This window comes from Synchytrium microbalum (genome assembly GCF_006535985.1).
Source record: "Synchytrium microbalum strain JEL517 chromosome Unknown SmJEL517_scf0004, whole genome shotgun sequence".
Classification (NCBI taxonomy): Eukaryota; Fungi; Chytridiomycota; class Chytridiomycetes; order Synchytriales; family Synchytriaceae; genus Synchytrium; species Synchytrium microbalum.
In genome coordinates, this window is record NW_022158353.1 from 691,284 (window position 1) to 707,156 (window position 15,873).

A 15,873-nucleotide genomic window follows, 5' to 3' on the forward strand; every position below is an offset into this window, starting at 1 on the left:
AAAACTTCAGAACGATCGTTCTGAGCAGGAGTCTGGAAGGACGAGTCTGCAAAGACAAGTAAGCTAAATTATGCAGTGATTTCAGTTCTATTTTTCTCCTTGTTTGTAACTTAATTTTCCTTGCAAGTGTTGCCAAATCTGGAAGCTAGTGAGGCATGGAAACAAGGCATTGATTACACTCCTAATGAAACCGAGATACACAATATCGAAGATCTTGGATTCACAGCTGATGAAGCTATCCGAGCTCTCAAAGTAACAATTCCCACCACAGTTTGCGGTGCTGCTCACAAATCGCAACATCAAGCGAGTTTCACTCACCCTTTCTCAACCAAACGCAGAGATCAAAGGGCAATGCAGATCAAGCTGCAGAATGGCTATTGTCTGTAAGACAAACTCGCCCTTCCTTGCTTCCGATGAACTGTCATATCTGGGAGAGAATCCAACTCAGTATTGACTCTGTTGCAATAGGGAGCTCCAGAAGCTGAACCTGTCGTAACCACTGCTGTTGCTGATCAGTGGAATGCTGCTAGCACTCTAGCTCAGATGCCTTTGAATGTACATGAAACTGAGGATGAACAATTGCAAAGTAAATTCCAAAATCACAACTCTTGGTTTTCTATTTGCCTCGAGTGATTCGAATTCACTCTCTCTTGTTACTAATACGATGTTGTCTTGTAGGAGCTTTGGCCATGTCTCTTGACACTAGTGGTGGTGGTGGTGATAGCGGTGGTGCTTCTGCCTCTGCTCCAATCGGATCGCAATCAACAGCCGTGATACCAAAGGTCGATGTCCCATGGGCTACAGACGCTGTACGTTGTCTTTGATAGTTGTTCTACAAGAGCCGAGTGTCTGCACAAACAACTCTGACTTTGATTCGAGATCAACTCACCATCCTTCTCTCGCATAGAATTCTAATGGCAATTGGGATGCCACCAACAACTATGATACAGGATGGTCGACCACGCCAGACTTCGCAACATCGTTGGATAAACGAACAAGTCATACAACGTAAGTTTTCACTCATTGCCGGCAACAACAAAGCAAAAGGAGGTAATCTGGTCTGTCATGCAACTCACACGAATTGAAATGCATTTCCTCTGTAGGCCTGTCGGTCTCGTGCCGTGTGAAGATTACCCACTTCTCACAGGCTTCCTACAAGCTTTATACGCCATCCCAGAAGCTCGATATCAAGTAGCTTCACTACCACGAAGTGAAACACTCAACAAACCTGGATTCGAATTGCAGAATCTGTTTGCAATGATGGCACACTCTGAACGAAAATATGTTGATCCTCTACCTTTTGTCCAAACTTTCAGACAGAAGGGTGGGATTGACGATTTCAAAGGTAGAATCCTTTTAAAAAGCTTGAAAGAGACTGTTTTCCTTGCCGAGATGATTCTGGAACGATGGAATTTTTACAAGCTGAACTCACTCTTGACTTTTTTGCAGACCTGTTGAAGAAATTTGTTGACAAAGTTACGGGTGGTGCAAGTAATGCCATAAGAGAGTACGTAAAACTCAGATGCATGCATTTGCTCTTCAATTCTAACGCTTTTTTTCGTCGCTGCAGTTTGCTGACTATGGAACTCACGTATGACTGTGGAAATCGTCTAGATGTACGACCAAAGACACAGCATTTGTGTCTAGAGTTGTTAACAGCTTCCACGCCTTATGGTGTCCCTCTGGAATACAGTGTCCGTGACTTCTTCCACAACCTACTTCAACAAGATACATCTGGTGAGACCGAGCGAAAAAGGATAACCCGATATCCCACTGTCCTGTGTATTCAACCAACACCAGCCTTCTTTCCACGACTCCTCAAAATGGATGGAAACTACGAATTGTCACTGAGTCGATTCGGTCTGCACTATAACGACTATAACAGATTGGACGAAATAAATCGTGAATTGGATAAGCTGCACGCTAAAATAGCTAGCAAGGAGCGATTGGAAAATGTCAAGCACGCTACAGAATTTGCCCGCATCTCAAGCTACCTGGGTGCTCAAGATCCTGATCCTGCCGACGTGACATATACGGATAATCCAGAATTATTACAAGCTGCTCATGCTCAAAGAAGGCAATTTCTTGAGGACTTGGATATGGTTGACAGTATATATAAGGAACATATGCAGGCCGTTGCGCGTAAGAGAGTCGTCCTCTCCTTGTTTTCGGAATTTGTGTTTGATTTAGGTGGTTGTACCCTAACATTCTACCAACTCTCTCAACTAACACACTATTTCAAACGACATTTTATAGAGGCCGAAGAAAGTTATGCACAATTACAGGAACTCAAACGACGGGAAGAATCTCGGCACTTTGATGACTATGTACTCATCTGTGCCATAGCCACATCACCATATAGTTCCAAAGAGTTTTCTGCCGATAATGTCTCGTACGTACGTGATTTGACTGGTGTCAAGAGGTGGTGGAAGTTGCGACACTTGCATGCAGAAGTGCAATCTGTGACCGAAGATCAGGTGCAAGGAGCACTAGTTACTGATCCTATATATGCCTTGGTGTATGCTCATAAAATGGCGCTTTCTCGTGGAGGGGATGTCGCGTATCCTGTAAGTGGTTTTGTCATTGTCTTCAATACTTATGAGCCTCACTAATATAATCGCGATTCCGTCTCGCAGCCCGATGCAATCCAAATGGTCCAAAGAGACAATATTGAGCTATATCATGATATTGATCAATCCAATGCCAGCAAAAGCCACAACAATGATCATCAAAACAGCTCTTCATCTTCCTTGTCTGGAGCATTGGGAGATCCCATGGAAATACCATTCCCAGAGAATGAGGATCCGCCGTTGGCTCAAATCATTGGAGCTGATGTTGCACCCTTATCAAATGACGAGGATGAGCGAACACAGATGGATGTAGATTTGGAGGGTGCGAGCCAAGAAATGTCATGAAATAACATATTTTGCTGCTGTATCATAAAATATTTGTCCAAATCATAGATGAGAGCCAAGAATATATTGCATTTGGAGCTGAGCTGCACGTTCTGACGCGTTTTGCGTAGCTAGTTCCAATGTACGCGTGAATTCACGAACTTCACATTAGCCATCTCACACACACACTTTCAACCTGAATCAAAACTACAGCTGATAGAGACAGATCGCAACAAAATGGACATCTCAGATAGTCTCCCACCTATGCCAATACACTCCCTTAATCATTTTTCTCGAGAGGTAATCGCATGCTGCACTGTTTGAAGACAAAACACCCGAATGTCTGATCTAACAAAACTTGATACCAATATCATAGACTCGAAACGTTCAACGTTTGAGTGATTTCTACAAGGTATAATTTACTCTGGTCGTAGTTTGACGAGGCAATCTGTTACATTTGGAATAGGTTGGCATCACTACGTTTTTCGACGATCACCATTGCTTGATCTTCATCTTTTTGAGATTTGATTTCATATTCTTCTTGAATGTCGAACGAATCATTGATCTATTGGTTTTGATCCTCCCTGATCTTACTCAAACAGTCACACTCACTCGCACACACAAAACCTCCACAGAATGTACTGGGTTTCATCCAACTATCACGCCCACCATTCGATTTCGAGGGTACCTGGCTCGCCATTCCAAACCTCTACATACCCACTCCTCATGATCCCAGCAACATGAAACACCCATCTGCAACAACCGTCTCGCTACACATTATGGAGCGTTTGGAAGACAGGATCCCGGTTAATGATTCCGTGTTTGGTGATTGTGGGAAATGGAAGTTTGAAACTGGTGAGTAGGAGGAATTCAGCGTGGCGCTCACATTGCCTGGAACACTGAGGCGCACCTTGTTTGTGTGTGGTGTAGGTATGCCAGATCCAGTCAATATTGGTCGTTCGCATCATATTGCTTTGAGGACTGAGAATATGGAGGTAGAAAGTCACGCCTGTTTGAAAGATCAAAGACTTGAGAGTGACATGGCACTTTTATATTAGACCGTATTGAAGATTCTGGAAGCAAGGAAGATTCCGTATAATCTGAGAGTCATTCCTGGATCTGGTGGTGTGAGGCAACTATTCTTGTAAGGTCTTGATTTCATCGACCTGTGTCAAAGTGCATTGTCTGTACAAAGTCAAGAAAATTGACGTCTATTACTCGATTCTTTTTAGCTATGATCCTGATGGGTAACGCAACGTCGTTGGGGATTCATTTCATCCAATACTACCTATATGTCGGCAACGTACTGATCACATTTTTCTAGAAATGGTGTTGAAATTGGTGAATTCGCCTTCCTCCAACCAGCTTTTCAAAAGGACGAACTCGTTGATTCCAAGATTGATTTGACTGCCATGAATTGAAACATATTTTTAAAGATCATTAAATGCATCTGCACATGTTTGTAAGCTATAAATTATCTGCTCAAGCGTATATAAAGTCAAAGAAACTGAAGCAAAAAAACGCCAAATTTCTTGTGATGGCTGTATATTCAAACTTACAAATTATTCTTCAACACCCTCCCATCCTTCGCCTCACTCATAGTAGCAGACACATCGTTATATAAATCGAATCTCCTTTGCACCGTAACAGGAATAGCAGATCGAGCCTCCTCCATTTCGCTCAAATCAATATCTTGGTATATTATAGTTTCCTTTTCATCGGCAGAGATTTTCACATCGCCCATTGGACCAACGACGAGTGAATGGCCCCATGCTTGATACGAGAAATCAGGGTCACGAGCTGGTGAGCAGCATGCGACAAAGAATTGGTTGTCGATGGCTCGTGCGCGAGCTAATAGTTCCCACTAGAGCGAGCGGTTGAAAGTGTTAGAAACAGGAGAGGTGTGAAGAGTGAGGATTTGCAGATTTAGACTTAGACACGACCGACAAAAAAAGTATCATCATCGTTCGATAAAAAACGTTCTTCAACTTACATGCAACGGTCCAGTAGTCGTATTGAACGCCCCAGGATAAACCATCCCAACACACCCTGAAAATAAAAGTATTTGAAAGGTTGGCAAAAAATAGTGGAAAGCTCACGAATCTATGATCTGAAACTAGTACCTTTACGTGCGGCAATCATGGCAAGTTCTGGAAACCTTATATCGTAACATATCCCAACCCCGATCTTTCCATACTCGGTGGTGAAATGCGTCAACGAGTTCCCACCCGACAAGACATCTGACTCTGTGAATTTGATCTTGCCAGGTACGTCGATATCAAACAAGTGCCTATGCAAAAAAACGAGGGTTAGTCGTTGAGTATCTTACGGCAAACAAGATATTGAGCAGCATTACACTTTTCGATGTATAGCAGCCAATTCACCCTTTGGCGAATACACTGTACATGTATTGTAGTATTTTCCCTTTTCGGTCTGTGAGCTTTCAGGTATGCTGCCTCCGATTAGCCAGCAATTCGAGTCCTTTGCCATGCTTGAAAGTGCGAGAGTTGATGGTCCTCCAGGTACCTTTTCAGCGTATTCTGCAAAGTACTATGGTTGGAAATCAGGAATATCTGGTTGAGCATCTCAGTGTTGCTTTTGAAGGGCAGGTTTTTGATCCAAACACCACTACAGTTGATGTTTCATGTTTTGTACCTTTGTGCCATAAGGAGAATTCCAGACCTCTATAGAACGGAAGAGAACGTTACAAAATACTTCAAAAGTAACCAATCAACCTTGACCTGCCTGGTAAAACAACGACTTTGGCACCATTACGTGAAGCTTCAAGTACTTTTTGACAAGCGCTAGCTATATTTGCTTCTTTTGAAGCTGTCACGAATAGTTGAATGAGTGCGATCTTGAACTTTGGTGCCATGGCTCGTAATTGATTCTATGGAAGATGAGGGTTCTTGAATGTGCCCAGTGTGATGGGAGAGGTCGCAACGGTTGTTCTACTAGTGCTGCAGACGGGAGGCCAAAGAATTACGAACTTGCTCGCTTACTTATGCTGATGCCTACTGATTCATTGTCGCTGAATCTCAAAATGTTGGCTGTCGGATCAAGATCTACGAATGCATTACTCATTCAACCATTCAACGTGTTTGCAAGGCATCTCACGTTTTACTGTGAACGTGCTTGACTGAATACTAACAAAAATCATCACCTTATTCAGGTTGAGCTGATGTATCTACACAACGGCAAGGTGTGTCCATGGACTGAGGACAGACCTGCGCTGCCGCATAATACACACTAGGGCCAATAGCCCTATTTGCCAACCACCGTCACTACCAACCAATGGCTTCTGGAGCATGTCTGCTCATATTCGTGGCCCTTATTGTCCTCTCCAGTCAACAGCAATTCGATTTCGCAACACCAAAGCCTCGACCACACAGGCAAACACTTATTGCACCAAACTATATGGGTTTTAGTATAGAATGGAATGATATGGCTTCTATCTTCACTCCTGGTGCCCAGAAACCCGTAACCCAGCTCTTTGCCAACTTGCAGACCCTCAGCAAGCAGCCCGTTCTTATTCGTATAGGGGGGATAAGTGAAGATAACGTGTGGTTGGACGGCGTTCCTGGTCGTAACGCTACCGTCTTTCCATTTTCCATAAACATGACTGTAATGAACAACATTGCTCAACTTGCCACGCAGGTTCCAATTCAGTATCTAGCTGGACTGCCAACAGTCCATTCAATGAATAATGTCAATGCAACGGTGGCCTTCATGCAGGCTATGGTAGACTCGAAGATGATTGCTCACATGACTGGTGTCGAACTAGGTATGTGCAAAATGAGACCTAGCGTTGAGCTTCGTTGACTGATGTTATTTCTCTTCTGAATCTCATGCAGGAAATGAACCACATAACTTTGGGATTCCTGTCGGTACCTATGTCTCTAATTACTGGATGCCGATGCTGCAAGCAATTTATAACAACATCCCTGCATCCAAACCCCTGCAATTTGCAGGATTGTCGTCATATAACCCACAAGACGAAATGGCAACATGGACTCAGACAGTCAGCACTGCCCCATTTGTAACTACCAACCACATCAAGACATTGGCCACCGTCCATACGTATGGTACATACGGCAATGTATCGCTGCAAACTCTGTTAGGTCTTCCATCACCAACTGAGTTTGACTATATAGCATCAGCAAGCGCCACTTATACGGATGATATTATACTGGGTGAGACAAATAGTATCATTGGTGTTGGTGGTGGAATCCAAGGTGTATCGAACGTAAGAATTCAAATTTCGTGTAAATTCTTCATTAGTCTCGTTTACATGAGCACTACAAACTTATCTCGATAGGTTTTTGGAAGTGCTCTATGGTCGCTTGACTTTTACGCTTATGCTGCCTGGAATGGATTGGGCAGTGCGAGGTAGAAAAAAACATTCCTTCTGTTGTTATATAGTGTTTCAAACATTCTCATAAATACTTTGCTAGGCTTCACGGCGTCATGGGAGCTGCTGACTTTACAAACATCGAAACCGCATTCAAATACAGCCCGTTCCTCATAAACCAAGCCAGCAACGTTGCAGACAAACCAGTCAACGTCCGTCCCATCTACTACTCGATGATTGCCTTCACGAACGCTCTCTCATGGGTATCCAGCAATCAGGACATTGTTCCCATAATCCCATCAGCCAAGACCAACACGTCACTCATCAAAATATACGGCTTCCAAAGCCAAAACAATACGACCATGTCCGTCATTATTATAAACAAGACAAACCAAACAATCCCAGTGTCGTTTATGCTTCCAGCGGCTGATCAAAATCAGACTAGTGCTGTGGTGGAATGGCTGCGTGCTCCCAATGTCACGTCTACCTTGGGCATCACTTATGCAGCTCAGACGTTTGATGGGACAAAGGACGGACTGCCGATAGGAGCCAGAAAGATTGAGACGATTCAGTCTGTTGGTGGGGTTTATAATATCTCGATGCCTCAATATTCAGCATCGGTGATTTTGGTCGGCGGAACTCAGGTGAAGGCGACGAATGCAAGTAAAGTCGTTTGTAAACCTAGAGTTAGAAGGTGATTGCATATGAATAAGCAGAGACCTTTGTAAATCATTTTGAATCTTTCTTCTGGGTGTTCTTCGCTTCTTCTGAATGTTCGTTTGGTCGTCTTGGTAGTGGTACTGTTGCTGACTTCTTCTTATCTTCTTTGGATGCATTTCCTATTCCGTCTATCCAATTGCCTTACATGACGTTGCAAACCCATGGGGTTTGTCGTTTTTGTTGACACTTCACATATTATTGAGACACCAAATTACTACAAGGAGACACTATTAACTAACTCCAACTGCTAACCTAACTACATCTCTTCAGACATATCCAATGTGCCGCAGCACAGAGAGAGAAGCAGGTAGAAAAGCTTGGCCAAGAGCCACTCCACCACAAGCGAGAGCACGGAGGTCCACACATGATTCATATAGAAAACAAAAATGTTAGAAACAGTCAAATAACGCGGATTCACATCCAAATCCAAGTCAATCTTCCAACGAGTCCCGCTCTTCCTAACGACGGGGTATAAAGGACAGAGAGGCTCCGGACGCGACAACACTGTCCTATCCCAAACCGAGGTGTCTAAGAAAACACCAGCCAGATCTAAGAAGGGTTCCAAAGTGCATGAATATAATCAGAGGACCAGAGGGAACAGAAGACAAGGAAAACCTGTTTTTGGGGACGAAGACGCCGCTTTCACAGTTCATAATCTGACTACAAGAATACATTTCCCTCCTTTTTCATTTTTCTACAAAACACTACTACGAGGTATCCATAGCTGTAGGCGACATAGATCCACTCATTCCACCAACAGCACCAGATGAGCTACTCATCCCGGCCGACTGTTGGTGAGAAGCAATCAGTTGCTCCAATTCTCCCTGCACAGCCAAAACGACATCAGCAGTAGCTGAGTCAGGCTTCTTGACTTCCCTCAACAATTCCTCAAACTTGATGGCTGTACCAGGTACTTCTGCTAGTCGTCCCAATACAAGCATCGTAATGACTGCAGACCTAATCAATTCATTCAGTTTTTCTATTTCTTGTTTGACGGCATTGGGTTTGGGTTTGCTATTCATTGTTGCTTTTAATGGTTCGGTGGCATTGTCGAGTCGTTGTTGGAGTGCTGTTGGAGAGAGGAAGACTAGACGTTGAAGCATCAAGTGACATAGGGTTTTGATTTCTTGTGATGGATCGTCGAGACCGTGCATTACTCGTTCGATAAATCCAAAGATTTCAATGCGAGAGAGACAGGTGTCGAGTAGAGTATACATGCATTCATATGCAGACTGGTTGTTAGATGAGAAGGAAATGAGAAAGTGTAAAGGAGAGAGAGCGAAAAGAAAAGAAAAACATGTCGAAAGGACACTGTACGTTGCCAATAAATTCATCAACACGCCACACACCTTTCGAATCTCCAATCCATCATCAACCTTATGCTTGAATGGACCCATCTCAACAGTATGAATAAGCGATTCCTACATTACGACAGAAAAAGCAGTCAGCAAAACAAAAGTCAATACCTAATCAGCCAGCATATCTCCACTTCAAGACTCAAACTCACATCAACTTTGGTTTCAGAATACAAGAGAGGCAATAAAGTTCCCAAAGACTCTCGAATCAAATGTGGTTTGGTATGTGCTGCAGCATTCAATGTCGTCAATGATACACGGCGGACCTCCTATTCGATGACAACAAAAGATTCAGTCGATATTTTCAAACAGCTTCATTAGAACTCCGATATAACATAAGATACAAACAATAAATCTTACCAAACTAGAATCCTTGACCAACTGCAAGAAATCAGCAATTGCAGGTCTCAACAGAGCGTCATACGTTTCACCAGCCTCATCAGTAAACGTGTATCGAATGGCAGTAACGACGGTTGCTCGTACAAGTGGATTTTCGGCTTTAAGTCTCGTTTGCAATTCTGGTAGGAATTGGCTTGGATCTGAGAGTGCTAGTTTACCAAGACATTCAGCAATTATATTACGAGTTCCTTCTTCCTTGGTATCCTCAGTGTTTTGGAAGAGAAGAGTCCATAATTCTGGTGCAAAAGCAGTCAATGGTGTTCCTTGTTTGGATGCACCCAACAGAACATTTCGACCAATGATCTTAAAAAAGCATGAGCGAGTGAGTGATTAAAGAGGAGGCAAAAAAGAGTAAAACTATCTAATACCTCTTTCAAAGCAACAAAAGTCAGGTAACGCTTCTTTCCACCCTCTCGTACAGCATTCAAGACCACTGGCATATACAAGGCCAGATTACCAACAGCTACATTACCCAATGCAAAGGCTGCAGCATGTTTGATTTCCTCAGATGGGTTGGCAAACAGTGACAACAAGGTTGTGTGAAGTTGAGGATGTTTTGGAGACAAGTCAGTTCGACGACCGACTTCTCCGATAATCAAGAGTGATAGGTATAGTACATTTTCAGGAGCTTTGGTATCGGAGATCTTTTTCACGAATTCGGCAACGGTCTTTGGTGCATCTTTAGGTGATTCCATACATAGAGTAGCTACTGACTGTGCAATGACAGAGTATGCCTATAGTATGGAACTCATGTTTGTCAGTTTGTATGGTTTTCAAAGGACAACACCAAAAAATTGCAATTAAAAGCCCAGATTGATGACTCGTAAACCATACCAGCTTGGAAGACCCAGAAGTAGCCGACTCATATACAGGATTAACCAACAATCCAACACACTCTGTAAAGACAGGACTGCCCCCAACTCTAACAACCGTGGTCCATACATTCAGCAAGGCATCAAGCGCAATACCAACACCAACCAGATGAGGTTGATCCCAAACCAGCTTTACAATATGCGGCAAGACATCCTTTCGCACCTGAGGCAGAACCACATCAGCTGTTCCCGACGATACAACAGCACATAAAGTAGACATGGCCAGCGGCAATATATGTAGATCGGAATCTTGAAAGACGGGTTTCAATTCAGTCAGGACGGCCAAATAGAGGTCTGCGTTCATGATATCGTGGTATTTGCTGATGATGGTTTCGAGAGCTTGTAAGGAAGCTACTCGAAGTGGGCGTTGGGATTTACGTAAATATGAGGCGGTTTCTCTTAGGACTTCGCCCAAGATGGGACGAATGGAGATGGCATTGGCTGATGAAGCGACTTCTAGAAGTGGTGATTCACATATGTGTTGAATGGCTTTCACACATACAAGTCGTGTCAACTCATTCTTGAGTCGATCAACTAAGAGTTTCATGACGGTGTTTTGGACTTCGTTGGCATCTAGTACGTCTCCTGCTTGATAAATAATTGCACCAAGACATGTAATGGCTCGTTCCTTGACTTCTATATCAGCATCAGCACTTTTTAGGCGACCCATTGTTGTTTTATAAATGGTATCGATATAACGAGCGAAATCAGGTTGTGGGAGTGGTTGGACGACATATTCATTACCCATTTTAGCAAATGGACGAATAACACGTACCAATTGCTCACAGACCAATAAAGCTTCGGCAGTTATTTTGTAGAATTTATCGGTGGCTGCTAAAACTATGGGATCTACTAGACGCTTCAAGTATGGATGAATAGCTGTAGGTTCATGCGATGGTAATAATATACGTAAAAACGTCAAGGTTTCAATCTTGAGATTTGAGTTGGTTTGTATCTTTCCTTGAGCACCCCCAGTACCTTGTACCTTTAGTGACGCTTCAATGGCAGGTATAAATTGACCAATTACAGAGCTTAGTGCTCCGGGAAGGACTGCGACCAGTTCTCGAAGAAGCGCAAAACCAGTCTGACGAGTGCTGATGGATTTGCCCACCAACTGTTTGGATAGACTCTTGCTGAGTTTTGGAATTTGATTTCGAAGTAGTTCTTTTGGACTAGTTTGCAAGATAGGAAATTGAGGGTTACTTTAGTTAGACCAATGTATGCTTGAGAACAGAAAGGCCACACGCGAAAACAATCGAGGACATTGGACAATGCGCTTACTCGACTTCTCCCTTCCAACGCTTCGAGTCTCTTGTACCATCAGCAGCAGTTGGCCCAACAACAGAGCCCCCACCACTTTTACCAGTTTGTTTGACCAATTCAATAAAAGTAGTGAGGATATCAACTCGTACAGACTCTTCTCGCTCCGAGAATCGTTTGATGAGTGCGGGAGCAACGGTGGCATACATTTGTGCCAACAGTTCTGGACGAGTAGCTATGATGGATGCCAATAGCTTTGATGAAGCACGACGGACCTTCCATGATACATCATCTTCATCAGAGTAGTCACCATCGTCTTCCTCTCTAAATGTGACAAAGGAAAGTCAAAAGAAAACTAGAATAACCTACAAAAAATGTAGAACTCACTCTTCCTCGTCATCACCATCACCCATATCTTCATCATCTTCATCAGCATCAGCATCTACATCCATGGTTTCATCATCGTCGTCTTCGTCTCCAGCATCATAGTTGGGATCATATTTGATGTATAAGAGAGCCAAATCGATGACTCTGTTCACATGAGGAGACATTTCTGTTGGACATCGTAATACCAATGATTCGAGGGCCTGAAACATTTGAGTGGTAGAATGCGTTATAAATCTGGTACCTTATAGTCTCTTTTTCTGCTGTCTCGTACCTGCAAACAATTTTCTCGCAATTCATCATCATCAAATGCAGCCAATGATGTGACGTAGGGTAACAAGTCATTCAGATGGGTACCCAGTCGATGTGAGCTGTATCGACTGAATATACGTGTGAAAAGAATGGAGTGAGCGAAAAAAAGACACAACTTCATCAAATAAATTCAGCCACGCAATTACCTGATCGTAGAAACACAACCAACAAGCGTTCTTAACTTGTCTGCATCTTTAGCAGCTTGTTTTACTTTCAATTCATTCAACAATTTTGTAAGCAGCTCGGTAAACAAGTCATCAGGTTCATGAGCCACCAGGTTACCAATAGCGACTGTGGTTCGTTTTCGTACAGCAGGACGTGAATAGTCCAGTAGTGGTAATAGGGTGTCTTGGATGGCTCGTTGTAGAGGTGTATGAGGAGGGTATGTATCTGTGGGAGTGATGAGATGGCTGAATCGTGACAGTACTTCCGACAGGATATCCAGTGAGTCTAATGAGACTTCCTTTGTTTCCTGCTGATAGGTGTGTAAATGGATCTTGTGAGCTATTGCAGCTAGCATGCTATGTCGCGAGCAAAAAAAACCACGACAAGAAGAACCCAGGATGCGATTCCACAACATGCACATACCGATCGCAATTGAGAAACTAGCCTAACTAGTAGTTTCTTGACGATAGCAGGAGCAGCAGATGAGCTTCCAGATATTTCCAGTACGACGGTTTTGAGGCCGATACTTGCAATGTCTTTGGTTTCTTCTTTTGAGTCCTGCATGAGATCACAGAGTTTGTTGATTGTGTCTGACAGTTGGGTTTCTCGAATCTTTTTCACCATGGGACCAAGACTATCAAGAAGAGCGAAAAAGCGATGAGACACGATAATACTTTTAGTACAAGCACTGCAGCTTGAGCTTGTCCAAGTTACGCACCATTTGATTGCAACGTTCTGGACCTCAGCAATATTATCTTCCAATAGCTTTAATATAGCATTGACCATTTTCTTTTCGACCAATTCCTATGGCAGATAGTGTGATGGTAAATATAAATACGTGTGTTGACATTGCGAGATGTTGGACTGCACACACGTACCTCGCATTGGAAGTTTGGCTTGCTGAGTTCATTCATCATATCATTGACACTCATATATCTGTAATCAGCGTCCGTATTGGACATCTATCAACACGTCAAGAAATGCATTTAGTTTAATCATGATGGATTCAAGCTCTAGCTTAAAATGGAAGACTGAACAGAACTAGAACGAATGCGGTACCTTGTTCAGCAGCTCGGCAATGACATATTGAGTCATGATTGCAACTCTAATATCCTTGATTTGCCTTCTTGACCCTCTAGAGCTTGAAGCTTGTGTCTTTGTCAAAGTCAAGTCTCATCCTACTACATATAATGATGATAGGGACGCAAGGAAGGATGCTACGACGCGTTATATCGCCATTTCCGACACGATCGTTTGCTAGCCACGCTGGCATGCCGTGGCAAACCTCCAGTTTTGGGATGCAAGCTTCGGCCAACAATGCTGCAGGCCAAACATCTAATGCTTCATCAACATCCGCTTCTTCTGTCGACGATCCATTCTATAAAAAGTACCAGGAAAAGATAAACCAAAAAGTAAAGAGGTATGCATGTCCAGATAACATTGGAGTGTGGTTTTTGGTTGACACATCAGACATATCACAAACCATGATACAAACACTCTATTCTCACATAGTGCTGGAGTCAAGAGTGTCGAAGAGCTGAAACAAAAGCTAATCACTCCCGTAAAACCCTCTCCTGCTGCTACTAGTGCTCGAGCCAGTGGTGCGCAACAACCAAAACCACTACACAGGCCTGCTCCTTACAAGAGGAAGGACTCGAGCATAAAGGTAACAATTACGTCCATCTACTCGCTATACGCTCTCGCTCTCTCTACTCTGATCGGCTCACAAAGTCTCAAATTGTAGCCTCTATCAGATATCTTGCAGATGGATCTAATACAACACCTCGATGCTGAAGCTCTGACAAAGATATGGAATGAACACCACTCAAATCTCACAAAGGACGTCATATCCGGTGTCATGACAAAAGACTTTTATGAAAGGCAACAGAAGAGATCCTCACAATATCCTACTGTAAGTTGGTTAAAGTCGTGGCAAGGCATTCAACAACACTCTGGATACCCTTTTTTGCTTCGCTTTCCTATGTTTGATTTCACACTCACACAACTCTCACAACACAGTTCGTACTTCCACTCCCACGAAAAGAAGGCTTTGAATTCTTCTACCTCCAGCACTCTGGCTGCCAAACATACCTGACTTCCCTCCTAGAATACAAGACTCGTATAGAGGGCGCTCGTCCATCTCTCGTCATGACACACTACGATGATCTAGCTGATAAAATGGGAATAGTGGTGATGCGTGGAGAGATTGGTGTGAATACCCTTACTGCCATTGAAGCTAGGAATCTCGCTTATCTCATACAGCTGTATTATGTGTCTGGTGATGAGAAGAAGCTAGCGCTTGTTGAGAGGTTTCATCATAGCCCCCAGACGTTTAATTATCAGGATCTTATAGATAGTGTAGAGACGCTTGCATAAAGCTGCTGTTGGATGTCGCAATAATTTGAAACCTTTTTGGGCTTTGTTTGAGAAAGCAAATATATCTATGATACGCAACCTGATTTTGCAAGATGTTATTTACTGCCCCATTGCTGCGTATTTTACGTTTTCCATAGCACTTGCACCTTAACGATAAAGATTCAGAGTTTTATCAATATGATAGTCGAGTTGTTCGTTCTAGAGATTGAAAACGAGGGACAGAAAATGGTGATGCGATATTAAATGCCTTAACGTGGATTTGCTTTCACTAGCTCAGACACAATGTATGAATTCAACGATTGGAATCGATCGAAAGTATGCCCTAAGTGAGTTAAGAGAGACGTGTGAAAACAACGAGCAAAAAAGGAGCCACCCCCCACTGACTTGCCAATCAAAAGCACAGTTCTTACTTCACCGTTACCCTCGCTACGAAGCTCCCGTCTGATGCTATTACTTCGGATGCTATTACTTCACCTGAAGCTTTGCTACGAACCTCCCGTGCAATACTATCCCTAATTACATTGGCTAGATGTTCCATTTGAGCAGGAGATCCCTCTGCAAGTTCATACCCTTCTTCAACACGATGGAAACGTAAAGTCCAATCAATTCTTCTGCAAAGGGCACTAAATCCTAATTGTGAGTGAAGTCAAAGTGAGGGTAGTTCCTTCGCTTGCTTTCAGTTTGTTTTTCTAAAATGCCAACAAGCAAAAAAGGGCTGTGGCACACTGTAATATTGCCAGAAACACGTATAGAAATCGCAGCACTTCCGTCAAACAGAATTCCAG

At 43.1% G+C, this 15,873-nt stretch overlaps 6 protein-coding genes across 6 annotated transcripts; 4 read left to right on the forward strand and 2 right to left on the reverse strand.

The window, feature by feature from the left end:
* Positions 1 to 70: 70 nt before the first annotated feature.
* SmJEL517_g01290 (uncharacterized protein) lies at positions 71 to 2,915 on the forward strand (the record flags this gene model as incomplete). The annotated part of the gene is made up of 10 exons (XM_031167218.1): positions 71 to 75; positions 150 to 252; positions 339 to 383; positions 469 to 586; positions 679 to 809; positions 908 to 1,008; positions 1,104 to 1,345; positions 1,450 to 1,507; positions 1,571 to 2,567; positions 2,637 to 2,915. 10 exons carry the CDS (start codon positions 71 to 73, stop codon positions 2,913 to 2,915), a joined length of 2,079 nt encoding a protein of 692 aa, XP_031026804.1.
* Positions 2,916 to 3,131: 216 nt separating this feature from the next.
* On the forward strand, positions 3,132 to 4,315 carry SmJEL517_g01291 (uncharacterized protein; the record flags this gene model as incomplete). Its single annotated transcript, XM_031167219.1, has 7 exons — positions 3,132 to 3,194; positions 3,271 to 3,306; positions 3,530 to 3,749; positions 3,825 to 3,889; positions 3,953 to 4,038; positions 4,127 to 4,141; positions 4,219 to 4,315. 7 exons carry the CDS (start codon positions 3,132 to 3,134, stop codon positions 4,313 to 4,315), a joined length of 582 nt encoding a protein of 193 aa, XP_031026803.1.
* Positions 4,316 to 4,449: 134 nt separating this feature from the next.
* Positions 4,450 to 5,769, reverse strand: SmJEL517_g01292 (uncharacterized protein; the record flags this gene model as incomplete). Its single annotated transcript, XM_031167220.1, has 6 exons — positions 4,450 to 4,758; positions 4,888 to 4,943; positions 5,018 to 5,184; positions 5,251 to 5,444; positions 5,550 to 5,578; positions 5,622 to 5,769. 6 exons carry the CDS (start codon positions 5,767 to 5,769, stop codon positions 4,450 to 4,452), a joined length of 903 nt encoding a protein of 300 aa, XP_031026805.1.
* A 419-nt stretch (positions 5,770 to 6,188) lies between these two features.
* On the forward strand, positions 6,189 to 7,943 carry SmJEL517_g01293 (uncharacterized protein; the record flags this gene model as incomplete). The annotated part of the gene is made up of 4 exons (XM_031167221.1): positions 6,189 to 6,678; positions 6,749 to 7,140; positions 7,213 to 7,283; positions 7,349 to 7,943. The coding sequence occupies 4 exons, from the start codon at positions 6,189 to 6,191 to the stop codon at positions 7,941 to 7,943; spliced, it is 1,548 nt and encodes a 515-aa protein (XP_031026810.1).
* Positions 7,944 to 8,672: 729 nt separating this feature from the next.
* SmJEL517_g01294 (uncharacterized protein) lies at positions 8,673 to 13,807 on the reverse strand (the record flags this gene model as incomplete). The annotated part of the gene is made up of 14 exons (XM_031167222.1): positions 8,673 to 9,197; positions 9,315 to 9,386; positions 9,473 to 9,589; positions 9,681 to 10,022; positions 10,088 to 10,453; positions 10,554 to 11,763; positions 11,873 to 12,175; positions 12,239 to 12,438; positions 12,510 to 12,615; positions 12,694 to 13,019; positions 13,136 to 13,346; positions 13,431 to 13,516; positions 13,591 to 13,674; positions 13,772 to 13,807. 14 exons carry the CDS (start codon positions 13,805 to 13,807, stop codon positions 8,673 to 8,675), a joined length of 3,984 nt encoding a protein of 1,327 aa, XP_031026807.1.
* Positions 13,808 to 13,926: 119 nt separating this feature from the next.
* SmJEL517_g01295 (uncharacterized protein) lies at positions 13,927 to 15,088 on the forward strand (the record flags this gene model as incomplete). Its single annotated transcript, XM_031167223.1, has 4 exons — positions 13,927 to 14,132; positions 14,225 to 14,378; positions 14,457 to 14,624; positions 14,732 to 15,088. 4 exons carry the CDS (start codon positions 13,927 to 13,929, stop codon positions 15,086 to 15,088), a joined length of 885 nt encoding a protein of 294 aa, XP_031026806.1.
* Positions 15,089 to 15,873: the final 785 nt, after the last annotated feature.